At 37.9% G+C, this 17924-nt stretch overlaps 1 protein-coding gene across 1 annotated transcript in view; it reads right to left on the bottom strand.

The window, feature by feature from the left end:
• The window catches only part of NARF (nuclear prelamin A recognition factor), an 85088-nt gene that overhangs the window by 65454 nt on the left and 1710 nt on the right, over window positions 1–17924 (bottom strand). Inside the window, exon 3 of the mRNA XM_036765816.1 lies at window positions 16936–17079. Coding sequence (XP_036621711.1) covers window positions 16936–17079 — 144 coding nt within the window. The remainder of the gene's footprint in view (window positions 1–16935; window positions 17080–17924) is intronic.

Below are 17924 nucleotides of genomic sequence, written 5' to 3'. Positions count from 1 at the left end.
TAATAGATCTGGGCAGGTTTAAGAGTTCTAAGAAATAGGCTGTCTAGGCACTTTTTTGGTCATGATGTTCAGATACTCAAATGATTCTTATATTTTTTTCTCTTTGGTCTGTTTTCCAAGTCAGTTGTTTTTGCTATATCTCATGGTTTCTTCTATTTTTTCAGCCACTTGATTTTGTTATAATATCTCTTGTCTCATGGAGTTACAGGCTTCTATTTGGTCCATTCTAATTTTCAGGGAGTTTGTTGCCAGGAAAGGTTTGATATATCTTATGCCAAGCTGTTAATTCCCTTTTCAAATTTTTCTTCCATACCTCTCATTTCTTTTCCAATTTTTTCCTTCAGTGACCTCATTCAATTAAAAATAATTTAAAAAATTTTTTTCAATTACATGTAAAAACAATTTTTAACGTTCACTTAAAAAAAATGAGTTCCAAATGCCTTCCTACCTCCTCTCCCCCCTTCATTGAGAAGGCAAGCAATTTGATATAGGTTATACATGTGTAGTAATGCAAAACATATTTCCAAATTTGTCATGTTTTAAAGGAAAACACAGACCAAGAAAAAAAACAAAAATGAAACCACACACACACACACACACAGAGTAAAAAAAATTAGTATTCATTGAATTGCATTCTGAACGTATCAGGTCTTTCTCTGGAGGTGGTAAACATTTTTCATCATAAGTCCTTCAGAATTGTCTTGGATCTTTGTATTGCTAAAAACAGTCAAGTCATTCACAACAGATCCTTGTACAATGTTGCTATTACTGTGTTCACTTTACTTTACATCAGTTCATACAACTCTTTCCAGGTTTTTCTGAAAGCATCCTGCTCATCATTTTTTACAGCACAATAATAATTCCATCGCAACCATAAACTACAGCTTGTTCTGCAAACAAGAGATACCCCTCAATTTCCAATTCTATGCCACCACAAAAATGGCTGCTATAAATATTTTTGTACATGTAAGTCCTTTTCCTTTTATTCTTTTCGTATATAGACCTAGGTAGTAGTATTGCTAAGTCAGCTGCATAGCTCTATGGGCATTGTGCAAATTGCTTTCCAGAATGGTTGGATCAGTTCACAACTCCAACAATAGTGCATTAGTATCCCAATTTTTTCCACGTCCCTTCCAAAATTTACCATTATCCTTTTCTGTCATATTAGCCAATCTGATAAGTGTCAGATGGTACCTCAGAGTTGTTTTAATTTGCATTTCTCTAATCAATAGTGCTTTAGAGCATTTTTTCATATGACTATAGAGATAACTAATATCTTCTTTTGAAAACTGCCTTTTCATATACTTTGACCATTTATCAATTGAGAAATGACTAGTATTCTTATACATTTGATTCAATTCTCTATATATTTGAGATATAAGGCCTTTAACAGAGAACCTTGCTGTAAAATTTTTTCCCCAGTTACCTGCTTTCCCTCTAATCTTGGCTATATTGGTTTTGTTTGTGCAAATTATTTTTAATTTATGTAATCAAAATTATGCATTTTACATTCCATAATGCTCTCTATACCTTGTCTGGTCATAAATTCTTACCTTATAGAGTTGACAGGTAAACTATTCCTTGCTCCCCTAATTTGTTTATTGTATCACCCTTTGTATCTAGATCACGTACCCATTTTGACCTTATCTTGGAATATGGTGTGAGATGTTGGTCAATACCTAGTTTCTGTCAAACTATTCTCCAGTTTTTCTAGCAGTTCTTGTCAAATATTGAGTTCTTATCCCCAAAGCTGGGATCTTTGTGTTTATCAAGCAATAGATTACTATGGTCATTATCTACTATATAATATGTACCCAATTTAGTCCACTGATGCACTACCCTCCCTCTCTTAGCCAGGACCAGATTGTTTTGATGATTATCACTTTGTGATACAGTTAGAGACCTAGCACAGTGAGGCCACTTTCCTCCACATTTTTTAAAAAATTAATTCTCTTGATATTCTTCAAATTTTGTTCTTCCAGATGAATTTTGGTGGGGTTTTTTTTTAGCTCTCTAAAATAATTGTCAATATACCCACAACTGAAACCTCAAAGGGAAATATGTACTGCTCTTGAGCCCAAAAAGCCTTCTTGGAAGAGCTCAAGAAGGATTTTAAAAGTCATATAAGAGATATAAGAGAAAAACTGGGAAAAGAAATGAGGGTCAACAGCTTTGAAAAGAAAGGACAAAAACTGACTGTAGAAAACAATTCCTTAAAAAATACAATTGGCCAAATGGAAAAAAAGTCCACTGAAGAAAACAACTCCTTAAAAAGTAGAACTGGCCAAATGGAAAAGGAGGCACCAAAAATCACTGAATAGAAGAACTCCTTAAAAAGTAGAATTGGCCAAATGGAAAAGGAGGTACAAAAGCTAACTGAAGAAAACAATTCATTAAAAATTAGAATTGGGCAAATGGAAGCTAATGACTCTATGAGACATCAAGAATCAGTTAAACAAAACCAAAGGAATGAAAAGATAGAAGAATATGTAAAATACTTCATTGGAAAAATAACTGACCTGGAAAATAGATCTAGGAGAGATAATTGGTCTATCTGAAAGCCATGATGAAAAAAAGAGCCTGGACAGCATCTTTCAAGAAATTATCAAGGTAAATTACCCTGATGTCCTAGAACTAAAGGGTAAAATAGTCATTGAAAGAATTCACTGATCACCTCCTGAAAGAGATCCCAAAATGAAAAGGCCAAGGAATATTGTAGCCAAATTCTAGAATTATCAGGTTAAGTAACCAGAAAGAAACAATTTAAATATTGTGGAACCACCATCAAGATTATGCAGGATTGGATGGCTTGGAATATGATATTCCAGAAGGAAAAGAAGCTTGGATTACAACCACATAAACTACCCAGCGAAACTGAGCATAATCTTTCAGAGGAGGAAATGGACATTCAATGAAATAGGGGACTTTCAAATTATCCTGACGAAAAATCCAGAGCTGAACGGAAAATTTAATCTTCAAATAGAATACTCAAGAGAAACATAAAAAGGTAAACAGGAAAAGAAACAAAAAACCCATACTATTCAATAAGCTTAAATTGTTTACATCCCTACATAGGAAGATGATACTTGTAATTCTTGAGAAATGTATCTTTATTATGACATTTAGAAGGTGTATATATATATATATATATATATATATATATATATATATATATATATATATATATATATAGACAGAGGGTGTGGATATAAGTTGACTTTGATGTGATGATAAAAAAAATTAATTAAGGGGCAAGAAAAGAGATTGTACTAGGAGAAGAGGAAAGGAGGAAGCAGAAAAGGGTAAATTACATCACATGAAATGCCACAAAGATTTTTGACAGCAGAGGGAAAAAAGGGAAGGAGGCAAGCATTGTTTGAATCTTACTCTGAACAGATCTGATTCAAAGAGGAAATATCATACATACTCAATTGGGTATGAAAATCCATCTTACCCTATAGGAAGCAGGAGGGGAAAGGGGGAAGAAAAGGGAGGGGGTTGATAGAAGGGAGGGAAGACTGAGTAAAGTAGGGGTCAGAATCAAACCATAAGTGAGGAGGAAAATTGAGAAAACATAAACAGGGAGAAAAATAGGATGGAGAGAAAGATACAGTTAGTAATCATAACTATGAATGTGAATAAGATGAGCTCTCCCATAAAATGGAAGCAAATAGCAGAGTGGATTGAAAACCATAATTCTACAATATATTGTTTACAAGAAACATATCTGAAGCAGAGAAATACACATGGAGTAAAGGTAAAAGGCTGAAGCAGAACATATTATGCTTCAGCTGAAGTAAAAAAAGCAGGGGTAGCAATCCTGACCTCAGATAAAGCAAAAGCAAAAATAAATCTAATTAAAAGGGATAAGGAAAGAAACTATATCCTGCTAAATGAAATAATATCAATGATAAACATATATACACCAAGTGGTATAGCATCCAAATTCTTTGAGGAGAAGTTAAGGGAATTGCAGGAAGAAATAAGACAGCAAAACTATACTAGTGGGAGACCTCAACCTCCCCCTCTCCGAACTAGATAAATGTAACCACAAAATAAAGAAGAAAGAAATTAAAGTGGTGAATAGAATCTTAGAAAAGTTAGAAATGGTGGACCCCTGGAGAAAAGTAAATGGGGACAGAAAGGAATATACCTTTTTCACAGTGCAGAAAGGCAGAAATATTAAATGCATCCCTTTTACACCATGATACAACAAAAATTACAAGAAAGGGCCATGGAAAGATAATTGGAAACTAAATAATCTAATCCTAAAGAATGAGTGGGTCAAACAGCAAATCATAGAAAAGAATCAATAATGTCATCTAAGAGAATGACAACAATGAGACAATATACCAAAACTTATGGGATATAGCTAAAGCAGTTCATATGGGAAATTTTATATCTCTCAATGTTTATATGAATAAAATAGAGAAAGAGATCAACGAACTGGGCATGCAATGAAAAAATCTAGAAAAAAGACAAATTAAAAATCCCCAACAAGTGAGAAATTCTGAAAACCAAAGGAGAGATTAAAAAAATTGAAATTAGGAAGCTTTGGGGAAGCAGAGCCAAGACAGCAGAGCAAAATCAAGGACTTGCTTGAGCTCTCCCCCAAACCTCTCCAAATACCTGTAAAAACTCACTCTCAACAAATTCTAGAACTACAGAACCCACAAAATGACAGAGTGAAACAAATCTCCAGCCCAAGACAACCTGGGAGGCTGACAGGAAGGGTCTATTACACCAGGCTGGGAGCGGAGCACAGTCCACGCTGGCACAGACCGGACCAGAGCAGGCCTCAGGGGATTGAATCACTGGTAGCTGTGATGGTTTTCAGACTTCTCAACCCACAAACGCCAAAGAAAAATTAGAAAGTCAGGGGGGAAACTCTGTCAGACCTAGGTGAGAGAAGTACATGGTCCAGCCCCAGCCCCAGCACCATGGGGTGGCAGCAGCGGCAGCGACAGCAGCAGCAGTGGCTGTTTTTGGAGCTCTAGGCCCACAGATGGTGGAGAGGATCAAGTGGCTGATCAGAGGGGAAGCAGGGATCTCTTTGCAGGCACTGAGGCAGGATTCTCTTGCTTTGCCCCCATTTGGATCTGGGTAAAAGTCCTGGGTGGCAGTCCCGAGGCGAAGAGGAGAGCTGACATGGCAGAGATTGTGGAGGCTGTGGAGAGAGAATCCTCCCTACAGTTCCAAGGAAGAAAAGAGTGCTTGTGGTCATTCACCAGAGCACAGGCCAGGAGAGGAGTAAACACCTTTCCTTTGATCATACCACCTTAGAAGAACTGAAAATTTACAGGTGCCTAGAAGTGTCTCTGACAAAAGCTGCACAAAATCCCTAAACTTGGGACATAGCACTCTCCATTCTGGAAGCAGAGTACTACCTTGACAAAGGGCTCAAAAGTCAAGTAACTGGTTGGGAAAATGAGCAAACGGCATTAAAAAATCAGACTATATTGGGCAGCTAGGTGGCACGGTGAGTAGAGCAGTGGCCCTGCAGTTAGGAGGACCTGAGTTCAAATCCAGCCTCAGACACTTGATATACTTACTAGCTGGGTGACCTTGGGCAAGTCACTTAACCCCAATTGCCCTGCCTTCCCACCTCCAAAAAAAAAAAAAAGGATTCTTTAAAAAAAAAATCAGACTATACAATCTTACTTTGGTGACAAAGAAGATCAAAACGCACAACCAGAAGAAGACAACAAAGTCAAAGATCCTACACACAAAGCCTCCAAGAAAAATATGAATTAGTCTCAGGCCATAGAACAACTCAAAAAGAATTTGGAAAATCAACTAAGAGAAGTAGAGGAAAAATTAGGAAGAGAAATGAGAATGATGCAAGGAAATCATGAAAAATGAGTCAACAGCTTGCTAAAAGAGACCCCCCCAAAATACTGAAGAAAATAACACCTTAAAAAATAGACTAACCCAAATGGCAAGAGAGCTCCAAAAAGCCACTGAGGAGAAGAATGCCTTAAAAGCAGAATTGGCCAAATGGAAAATGAGGTCCAAAAGCTCACTGAAGAAAATAATTCCTTAAAAATTAGAATAGAGCAAATGGAAGCTAATGACTATGAGAAATCAAGAAATTATAAAACAAAACTAAAAGGAAAAAAATAGAAGACCATGTAAAATATCTCATTGGAAAACAACTGACCTGGAAAATAGATCCAGGAGAGTGTATTGGGGATCCTTGAAGAGTTTGGCCTTTGTTTCCTTTGATTAATTCAGTGTCTTTGATTGAGTCTTACTAGGTGCTAAGCCCCAGGCCCAAAACCCTATCTATTAGGTGCTAGGCCTATGTGGGTATGAATTGGTTACTAAGGTGGGGCTCCAGGTAGGGCCAATGAAGGGAGGTGCTGACACCAGAGCCAATCATAGGAGCCTAAGTTCTGGTTGCTCAGAAGATGTTTGATGACGTCTGAAACTGTACAAAAAGGGAGAACAGAGCTATTTGTTTAAGGCTCTCACTCCTGGAGGCGCAAGACTCTGGGCAGCTGCTGTAAGGGCCTTCCAGCTGAACTCAGATGTTGATGGTTCTCTTGTAAAGCAGATCAAAAGAACCTGGGCTTGCAGTGTTCTGTGACCTGGTTGTTGTTGGTTTTACACCCCCCACAGCAGCTGCTAGCCGGATTGTTAAAACAGACAGAGGCAACAAAAAAGTTGCTACAATGGAGGGGAAGATGGGGAGGTGAAAGGGAATAAGTCAACCTTACTCTCATTGGATTTGGAAATAACATACAGAATCAACTGGATATCTTACTCTACAGGAAAGTAGGGGGGAAGGGGATAAGAGATGGGGGAATGATAGAAGGGAGGGTAGATTGGGGGAGGAGGTAGTCAGAAGCAAACACTTTTGAAAAGGGACAGGGTCAAAGGAGAAAATAGAATAAATGGGGGCATGGGATAGGATGGAGGGAAATATAGTTAGTCTTTCACAATATGACTATTATGGAAATGTTTTGCATAACTACACATGTAAAACTTATATTGAATTGCTTGCCTTCTCAATGAGGGTGGGTAGGGTGGGAAGAAGGGAGAGAATCCAGAACTCAAAGTTTCAAAAACAAATGTTAAATTTTTTTTTTACATGCACCTGGGAAATAAGATATATAGGCAGTGGGTTATAGAAATCTATCTTGCCCTACAAGAAAGTAACGGGGAGGGGATAAGAGGGGGGTGGTGACAGAAGGGGGGGCAGACTGGGGGAAGGAGTAATCAGACTGAATGCCATCTTGGGGTAAGGGGTTGGGAGAGAGATGGGGAGAAAATATGGAACTCAAAATCTTGTGGAAATGAATGTTGAAAACTAAAAATAAATTAATTAATTTAAAAAAATAAAGTTGAAATTAATAAAATGATTTAATTAGTAAACAAAACTAAGAGCTGATTTTATGAAAAAAAAATAAAGGGGTGGAGCCAAGATGGAGGCTGGAAAGCAGGGACTTGCATGAGCTCCCTACCAGGTCCCTCCAAAAACCTATAAAAAAATGGCTCTGAACAAATTCTAGAACTGCAGAACCCACAAAATAGCAGAGGGAAGCAGGGCTCCAGCACAGGACAGCCTGGATGGTTGCTGGATGAGGTCTATCGCGCACAGAGCGGAGAGGAGCGGAGCTCAGCGTGGGCAGTGGCAGGACCAACCAGACCAGGAGCCAGTGGAACATGCCCTAGCACCCTGAATCAGTGAGCTGTGGCAGTTACCAGACTTCTCAACCCACAAACACCAAAGACAAGAGAGGAGGTTAGTGGGAAAGGCTGTGGGGGACAGAGTTCATGGTTCAGCCACCGTCCCAGGGACAGCGGGGGTGGTGCAGCTACAGAACTACAGCTGCAGTAATTTCCAGCCCCAGGCCCACCTGGTGGGAGGAATTAAGTGGTGGATCAGAGCAGGAGTGCAGAGCCTGCTTAAGATCTGAGTTCAGTCTCGGTTGGAGGTTCTTGGGGAAGGAGGAGTGCTGGTGTGGCAGAGCTGGCTGTATAGAAATAGCTCTGAAATCAACGGCGCATCCCCTCAAGCTGGGGACAAAGTACTCTTTGCTCTACAAGCAGTCATACCCCGACGAAAAACTCAAGGGTCAAGTAAGTTGGCTGGGAACATGGCCAGGCAGCCAAAATGCACTCAAATCCAGTCTCAAACTTTGGAATCTTTCTTTGGTGACAAAGAAGACCAAAACATACAGCCAGAAGAAGTCAACAAAGTCAAAGAGCCTACATCAAAAGCCTCCAAGAAAAACATGAACTCAGGCCATGGAAGAACTCAAAAAGGAGTTGGAAAAGCAAGTTAGAGAAGTAGAGGAAAAATTGGGATGAGAAATGAGAATGATGCAAGAAAACCATGAAAAACAAGTCAATGAATTGCTAAAGGAGACCCAAAAAAATACTGAAAAAAATATTGAAGAAAACAACACCTTAAAAAATAGACTAACTCAAATGGCAAAAGAGCTCCAAAAAGCCACTGAGGAGAAGAATGTCTTGAAAGGCAGAATTACCCAAATGGAAAAGGAGGTCCAAAAGACCACTGAAGAAAATACTACCTTAAAAATTAGATTGGAGCAAGTGGAAGCTAGTGACTTTATGAGAAATCAAGATATTATAAAACAGAACCAAAGGAATGAAAAGGTAGAAGACAATGTCAAACATCTCACTGCAAAAACCACTGACCTAGAAAATAGATCCAGGAGAGATCATTTAAAAATTACTGGACTACCTGAAAGCCATGATCAAAAAAAGAGCCTAGATATCATTTTTCAAGAAATTATCAAGGAGAACTGCCCTGATATTCTAGAGCCAGAGGGTAAAATAGAAATCCAAAGAATCCACAGATCTCCTCCTCAAAAAGATCCCCAAAAGAAAACTCCTAGGAATATTGTTGCCAAATTCCAGAGCTCCCAGATCAAGGAGAAAATAGTACAAGCAGCCAGAAAGAAACAATTTGAGTATTGTGGAAAAATAATCAGGATAACACAGGATCTGGCAGCTTTCACATTAAGGGACCCAAGGGCTTGGAATACAATATTCCGGAGGTCAATGGAGCTAGGATTAAAACCAAGAATCACCTACCCAGCAAAACTGAGTATCATGCTCCAAGGCAAAATATGGAGTTTCAATAAAATAGAGGACTTTCAAGCTTTCTCAGTGAAAAGACCAGAGCTGAATAGAAAATCTGACTTTCAAGCACAAGAATCAAGAGAAGCATAAAAAGGTAAACAAGAAAGAGAAATCATAAGGGACTTACTAAAGTTGAACTGTTTTGTTTACATTCCTACATAGAAAGATTTTCATGAGACCTCAGTATCACAGTAGCTGAAAGGAATATGCATATGTATATGTGTATGCATATATATACATATGTGTGTGTCTATGTATGTATATATGTAGATGTATATATAAATATATAGACAGAGGGCACAGGGTGAGTTGAATATGAAGGGATGATATCTAAAAAAATAAAATCAAATTAAGGGATAGGAGAGGAATATATTGAAAGAGGGAGAAAGGGAGAGATAGAATGGGGTAAATTATCTCGCATAAAAGTGGCAAGAAAAAGCAGTTCTGTAGGAAGGGAAGAGGGGGCAGGTGAGGGGGAATGAGTAAATCCTGCTCTCATTGGATTTGACCTGAGGAGGGAATACCATACACACTCAATTGGGTATCTTACCCCACAGGAAAGAAGGAGGATGAAGATAAAAAAAGGGGGGATGATAGAAGGGAGGGCAGACAGGGGGAGGAGGTAGTCAAAAACAAACACTTTCGAAAAGGGACAGGGTCAAGGGAGAAAATTCAATAAAGGGGGATATGTAAGAAGGAGCAAAACATAGTTAATCTTTTACAACATGAGTATTGTGGAAGGATTTTACATAATGATATGCATGTGGCCTATGTTGAGTTGCTTGCTTTCTTAGGGAGGGTGAGTGGGGAGGGAAGAGGGGAGAGAATTTGGAACTCAAAGTTTTAAAAACAGATGTTCAAAAACAACAACAAAAAAAGTTTTTGCATGCAACTAGGAAATAAGATACACAGGCAATGGGGCATAGAAATTTATCTTGCCCTACAAGAGAAGAAGGGAAAGGGGGATGGGAGGGGAGAGGGGTGACAGATGGGAGGGCTGACTGGGGAACGGGGCAACCAGAATATACGCCATCTTGGAGTGGGCAGGAGGGCAGAAATGGGGAGAAAATTTGTAATTCAAACTCTTGTGAAAATCAATGCTGAAAACTGAATATATTAAATAAATTAAAAATTAAAAAAAACCAATAAAGTAGATGAACTTTTGGTTACTTTGATTAAAAAAAAGAAAGAAGAAAACCAAGTGACCAGTATCAAAAATGAAAAGGGTGAATTCACCACCAATGAAGAGGAAATTAAAAAAATAATTAGAAGTCATTTTCCCCATATATATGGCAATAAATTTGGCAATCTTAGTGAAATGGATTAATATTTACAAAAATATAAATTGTCCAGATTAACAGAGGAGGAAATAAAATAATTAACCCCATATCACAAAAAGAAACCGAACAAGTCATCAATGAACACCATCAATAAAATCCCTAAGAAAAAATCTCCAGTGCCAGATGGATTTACAAGTGAATTCTATCAAACATTTAAAGAAAAATTAATTCCAATACTATATAAACTGTTTGGGAAAATAGGTGAAGGAGTCCTACCAAATTTTTTTATGATACAAATATGGGGTCGATACCTAAACCAGGAAGAGCCAAAACAGAGAAAGAAAATTACAGACCAATTTCCGTTATGAACATAGATGAAAATTTTAAATAAAATATTAGCAAAGAGATTATAGCAACTTATCACAAGGATAACACACTATGACCAGGTGGGATTTATACCAGGAATGCAGGGCTGGTTCAATATTAGGAAAATGATCAGCATAACTTACCATATCAACAACTAAACTAACAGAAATCATATGATTTTCTTAATAGACGCAGAAAAAGCTTTTGACAAAATACAACTCCCGTTCCTGTTAAAAATACTAGACAGCACAGGAATCAATGGAGTATTCCTTAAAATGATAAATAGTATCTATCTAAAACCATCAGCAAGCATTATATGTAATGGCAATAAGCTGGAAGCATTTCCAATAAGATCAGGGATGAAACAAGGATGTCTATTATCACCACTGTTATTCAATGTTGTACTAGAAATCTTAGCTTTAGCAATAAGAGGCGAAAAAGAAATTGAAGAAATTAGAATAGGCATAGAAGAAACAAAGCTATCACTCTTTGCAGACGATGTGATGGTATACTTATAGAATCCTTGATAATCAACTAAAAAACTACTTGAAATAGCAAACAACTTTAGCAAAGTAACATGACATAAAATAAATCCACATAAATCATCAGCATTTCTCAATATCACTAACAAAGCCCAACTCCAAGAGATAGAAAGAGAAACTCCATTTAAAGTAACTGTAGATAATATAAAATATTTGGGAGTCTACCTGCCAAGATAAAGCCAGGAACCATATGAACACAATTACAGGGCAGAGGCACAGGTCCCCTTCTCAGTCTGATCTCATTCTATGAAAAGTATATGAAGATAAATAAGGTATGAAAAAACTAGAAAGGTAGGAAGGGACTAAATTACAAAAGGCTTTGAATGCCAAACACAGGACTTTGACTTTGATCCTGGAGGTAATAGGGAGCCATTGGAGTTTATTGCCTGTGGAAGGGAAAAGGGGAGGGGGAGAGGCAGTGACATAGTCAGACCTGTGCTTTGAGGGATAATACCACAAGCAGGACTGGGAAATTTCTCAACCCTGTGGGAATGGCTGAGTGTATTTAGGAGACAACAAGAGAAAGATGGGAGGAGCACAGCTATGAACACAATCCCTTCAGCTCCTCAGAGAAAAACAGGGGAAAGAAATGACCTAGAAGAAAAGCAAGAGAAGAGGATAAGGAAACATGGGGCAGGCTCAGAAAAGCTTCTAGTATTTGCTTTCCAAGAGATATAGACTTTTAGAGAGAACAGCTCTCATTTGAAGGGGTCCGAGGGCCACAAGTACAGTCATCTGGTGGTAGAGAGATCAGGGTGGAAATAGGTCAGTCTACAGTGCTTCCAGGGACTTTGCAAAGTGCTAGGAATATAAAGAAAGGGGGGGAAAGTGTTTGCTCTCAAGGAGCTCACAGTATAATGGAAAAATATGAAAACTACAATGTATATGCAAGATATATACAGGATAAATTGGAGATAATCTCAGAGGGAAGGCGCTAAGATTAAGGAGGTTTGGGAAAGGATTCTTGGAGAAGGTGAGATTTTAGCTGAGACTTAAAGGAAGCCAGAAGGTAGAAATTAGAAAAGAGTGCCAGGCATGAGGGGGACAGCCAAGGAAAATGCCTGGATGTGAAGAGATGGATTGTTGTATCCAAGGAACAGCAAAGAGGCAAATGTCATTAGACTGAAAAGTAGGTGGCGTAGGGGATTAAAAAGGTAGGAAGGTATCAGGTAATGAATGGCTTTTAAAGACTAACACAGAATTGTACATTTGATCCTGGAGGCGAAAGGGAGTCACTGAAGTTTAGTGAATGGGAGGTGGGGGAAACACATGGTCATATCTATGTAAGCGATAGGCTTGGTACCAGAGATTCTTTCAAGAGAGAAATATGTAGTTCCAGAGATTTTTCAGGAGAGATATGTGGAAAAAGAGAGATCTGGGAAGTGTTAGACATATAGGGGAAAAGCTGGCTTTTTTAACATGTCCCTGATTTCTACATTACTTCCCTGGAGACTCTGGAGAATTTCCCTTGGGTGAGAGCTGGCCATCTTCTCTTTTCCTTCTACAATATCTCACTTTGGTGATCTTATTAGCCATCATGGGTTCAACTGTCATCTCTATGCAGATGATTCTCAGAGCTACACATCCAGCCCCAGGCTCTCCCTCAACCTACAGTCCTGCATCACCAACTTCACCTTTTATAGATCTTGAACTAGTTACTCTGTAGTAAGGCCGTCAACTAGCATTTATTAAATGACTACTATGTGTCAAGTACTATGCTAAGTGCTGGGGATACAAAGAAAGACAAAAGCAAAAAAATGGTTAGTGCTCTCATGGAGCTCACAGACTAATGGAGGAGATAACTTTCAACTATGTACAAATAAGATATATAGGGGATAAACGGGGCAGTCTCAGAAGAAAGGTACCAAGATTAAGGAGGATTAGGAACGGCTTCTTGCAGAAGGCAAGATTTAAGATGTGTCTTGAGGGAAGCCAAGGAATCTAGGAGGTGGAGATGAAGAGAGAAAGAGTTCCAGGCAGCCTGTGAAAATCTTTAAGATAGGGAGACAGAAATGTTATGTGCACGGGGACCAGTGGCACTGGATCACAGAGTACATGGAGGGAAGTGAGCTGCAAGAAGACTGGAAAGGTAAGAATAATTCGGATAAAGGAAGGTTTTAGAAGTCAAACAAAGGATTTTATATTTGTTCCTGGAGGTGACAGGGAGCCACTGGAATTTACTGAATGGAGGAGTGATATGCCTGTAATTTAGGAAGAACAATTTGACACAATTCGACTGCTGAGTGGAGGACAGAATGCAGTAGGGAAAGACTTGAGGCAGGGAGATGAATCACCAAGCTATTTCAATAGTTCAGGTATGAGGCGAGGAGGGCTTGCGCCATGGTGGGAGCAGTTTCAAAAGAGAGAAGAGGGCATAAACAAGAGATTTTATAAAAGAAGAAAAAGACAATATACAATAGAGAACTTATTCTTTCCTCAAAAACCCTCTGCTCTTCTCAATTTTCTTAGTATGCTCAAGGTATCAACAACTTTCCAGGAATCCAAGCCTGCAACCTAAATGTCATTCTCAGTCACTTCACATGTCCAATCAACTGACAAATCTTATTATTTTTCCTTCACAACATAACTCACATATATCATCTCTCTACTAACACAGCCAGTACCCTAGAGTTCAGGCCATCATCACCTCTTACCTGAACTATTTGAAGAGTCTTCTAATTGGTCACTTTGCTTTAAGTCTCTCCCCATTTTAATCCACCTTCCACTGGGCTCCCAAAACAACTATCCTAAAGCAGAGGTTTGACCATGAAATCTCTATATTCAATAAACACAGTGGTTCCTTATGACCTCTAGGATCAAATAGTAAGTACTCCATTTAGCAGGTAAAGCGAGAGGGAGAGGGAGCAGGACAGGGAGGAAAGGGAGAGGGAGGAGAGAGAGAAGGAAAACTCATAGGAATATTATGGTCAATTCCAAAACCCCCAGCTCAGGGATAAAATATTAAGAGCAACAAGACAAAAACAATTTAAATATGAAGGTGCCACAATTAGAATCACATAAGACCTAGCAGTGGAGACACTAAAGGACCGCAGGTATTGGAACACTATATATTGAAGAGCAAAAGGACTAGGGTTCCAGCCATCAAAACTCAAATACAGAATGGAGAAAAGAAAAAGAAACATATCATAAACTTGAATATTGAAACTTAAACACAAAGTAAGAAAAGAAGAAAAAACCATGTCATGTACATAGCAGAACATAAGAGAGGATTCAAAATATACAGCAATAAATTTTCATTTCAAGAAAGCCTATATGATAAATACTACATGTTGTGTTGAGAGCTGCCCATCTTTTCTTTATTTCCTTCTAAGTTTTCTTTTGTTCTCCGCTGTGCACTTTTTACTTTGTTCGTTTTTCCCCTGCCTCCCCCTTCCCCCTCAGAGGCCACAATTAAGTGTGGATATATTTATATATAATATATAATATATATATAAATAAAAAATATATATAATATATATAAGTATAGATATATATACATACTCATATACATATGTAAATACATACCTACATATATAGATATATACTTTCCCTAACAAATTCTACTCCTGACCTTTGTTTTTACGTTTGTGTGTATCTCTTATTTCCTATCCTTCCTAATACCTTGACCTCCTATTATTTAGCTTACCCCCGTCCAAGGATCCTTCCCCTTTTCTCCCATTCCCATAAATCTAAACACCCTTCTATATCCCCCCTTAACCTATTCCCTCACCCTCCCTTCTAGAGATCCCTCCTTTATCCTCTCCCCCCTCCCTATCCTCTTACCTTTGTATTTCTTCTGAATTTAGAAGACTTTTATACTCTTTTAGATATATATGCATTGTTCCTTCTTAAACCCATTCCCAATGAAAGTAGGTTTCCAGAACTACCAGCCCTCTTCCCCCATCTAACTCCTCTGTGTCAATTCTTCCTCTTACACCTCATTTGTATAAAATAATTACTCTTATTTAGCCGTTCCTAAATAGTTTTACTTTTTAAAGTTATATCATACTCAGGTCTATCCCAATTTTTCTTATGATCTACCCAATTACTAATGACAATCTTAGACATACGGTTTACATTTTTTTTTGTCAGACTTCTTTTTGGGGGGGGGGCAGGGCAGTTGGGGTTAAATGACTTGCCCAAGGTCACACAGCTAGTACATGTGTCAAGTGTCTGAGGCCGGATTTGAACTCAGGTCCTCCTGACTCCAGGGCCGGTGCTCTACTCACTGCGCCACGTAGCTGCCCACGGTTTACATTTTACATACATAAAAGGTAAATGGTCTGTCCTTCCTGAACCCCTTGTAACCAGTCTTGGTATGTACTTTGTTTCTCTTGGCTCCTATATGGCAAATCTTACTATTAAGTTCAGCTTTTTGTTTTTGGTATTTTTTTAACAAAGTCCCGAAAGTCTGACAGTTGACCAAATGTCCTTTTTTTTTTTCATTTAGGATTATGTTTAACTTTGCTGGGTATAATATTTTTGGCTGGAACCCTAGTCCTTTTGCTCTTCAATATATAGTGTTCCAAGACCTGCGGTCCTTTAGTGTCTCCACTGCTAGGTCTTGTGTGATTCTAATTGTGGCACCTTCATATTTAATCTGTTTTTGTCTATTGCTCTTAATATCTGATCCCTGAGCTGGGGGTATTGGAATTGACTATAATATTCCTATGAGTTTTCCTTCTCCCTTTCCTTCTCCCTCACAGCACTTTAACATTTAAAAAGTGCTATACGTGTTATCTCACTTTGATTCCAAGAACTCCTTATGTGTCAATGTGACATAGGCAGGCATATGTGTGATCAAGGGCAGGCAGAAAAAGAAAGGCACATTGAAAGTGATGAGTTAAGGTTAGTTCAAGGGTTAATAATACATATATATTACACTAGCATGGCAAACTAGGCAGATATATGTGCTTACTTATTCTTTCATTAAATGCATGAGATTAATAGAGGAGGGTTTTATTTTTAGTTTTATATTGATATTTTATATTGGGTGTTTTATATTCAAATAAAATGGGAGTCAGGGAGGAAATTACCACCTCAATTATAGCTATTTTGGAAAGGTTTCATGAGATAAATGAGGTCTTTTTCAGTGGTTTTTATTTCTAAGGCAAAACGATTGGGGCCAGAAGAGACATAGGCAAGACACAGGCCTCTGAAGCTGAAGGATTCTACTTATTCACAGTTCAGCACAGGAAGTATCAATTAAAATAAATTTCACATTGCTTTCTCAACATATAAGATCAGGTTCAGCTTTCAGCAGCTTATCCCCAGGGAAGGTCAACTAGGTAACTTAAATTAGCACCAAAATCAGATATGTTTTTCCTGAGCTATGAGTCTAGCAAAACTTGATATAAACAGAATTGTAGAATGCCAAAATTCTTTACGCAAATTGATTAATGAAAAGAAAAAAGCTTCTTGAAAATGCTTATATTTGTCAGAGTAAAATCTGTCTTAACTTGAAGTCTCTTCCCCTAACTTTACTGCAAGGGTTATAACCTCACAGAGATGTTACTGATTTCATGCAATTCCCTATATTGTATAGACCCACTTTAATTAGATGGGTTTTAGATGTCTGGTGTATTTAGCAGTATACTTTTTCATCTGTACCATATGATTTGGAGACATACTACCTTATTAAGGTTCAGTATACGAAAAAACTCCTTCTGATTCTGCTGGAAAACTTTTATTCCTTCCTCCACTGTAACACAACTGTCATAGGCCAGGCAATCACTGAGAAATATTTTAGCATCAGCCAACTTGTGGAACTCACTTTTCTGCAAAAGCGAAAAGATAAATTACAACTGGAATAATCCTGATTTCTACAACAAAATCACTTTGAATTTAACTTTTTCAAGAATTAACACTATAAAATCAACATATAGGAAAATGTCAAGGGAATGGATTGCTACATTACTAAGACACAAATGGAGAATAGCTCCTATATCTATAATACTTTACAATTTATAACAACTTTGTAAAATAGGTAGCTAGATGCATTATCCTAATTTTCTAGATGAAGAAACTATGCCTCTAAGAGAGAGGTAGCTAGAATCATTTCAGTGTGATGACTGACAATTTAAGGAAACTTCATCAAGCAATTAATTTATTATCAGCAATATTTGGAATGTTTCCCTTAACACATGGTGGAAGAGAAACTTTTTTAAATTAGTATGTGGAATTCTGATAAGGATTTTGACACAGTAGTAGCCCCCTAGTCCCAAAGTTCCAAATTTCCCTTCCCCATGTTACCATTTCTCTATTTACAGATCACATTTAGAAATGTATAATAGAGAAATGGCCTATAGAGAACACAGCTAATGGCTAAATTAGAGAAGAAACTTTTGTATTAAAATCAGGGTAAGAAAATAGAACTTTTTCAAAGAATTTTTTAAATGGAAGGGATAACCAGTCCAATCCCTACATTTTACCACTGAGGAAACTTCCCAGATACAAACATCACACCAATGGCTCAAAAAGTACAGTAGAGAACTGTAGAAATGGGAGCTGCTTATCTGGAGAAATTTCAGTAGCACCTATCCTAACTTGTGATAGCTAATTATTTATGCCTATCACCTTATTATTTTTAAAATCACACTCATATATTTTATTTGAGAATTTT

This window comes from Trichosurus vulpecula, chromosome 7 (genome assembly GCF_011100635.1).
Source record: "Trichosurus vulpecula isolate mTriVul1 chromosome 7, mTriVul1.pri, whole genome shotgun sequence".
Lineage (NCBI taxonomy): Eukaryota > Metazoa > Chordata > Mammalia > Diprotodontia > Phalangeridae > Trichosurus > Trichosurus vulpecula.
The sequence above is the reverse complement of the archived record's forward strand: the minus strand, read 5'-3'. Positions and strand labels throughout refer to the sequence as shown.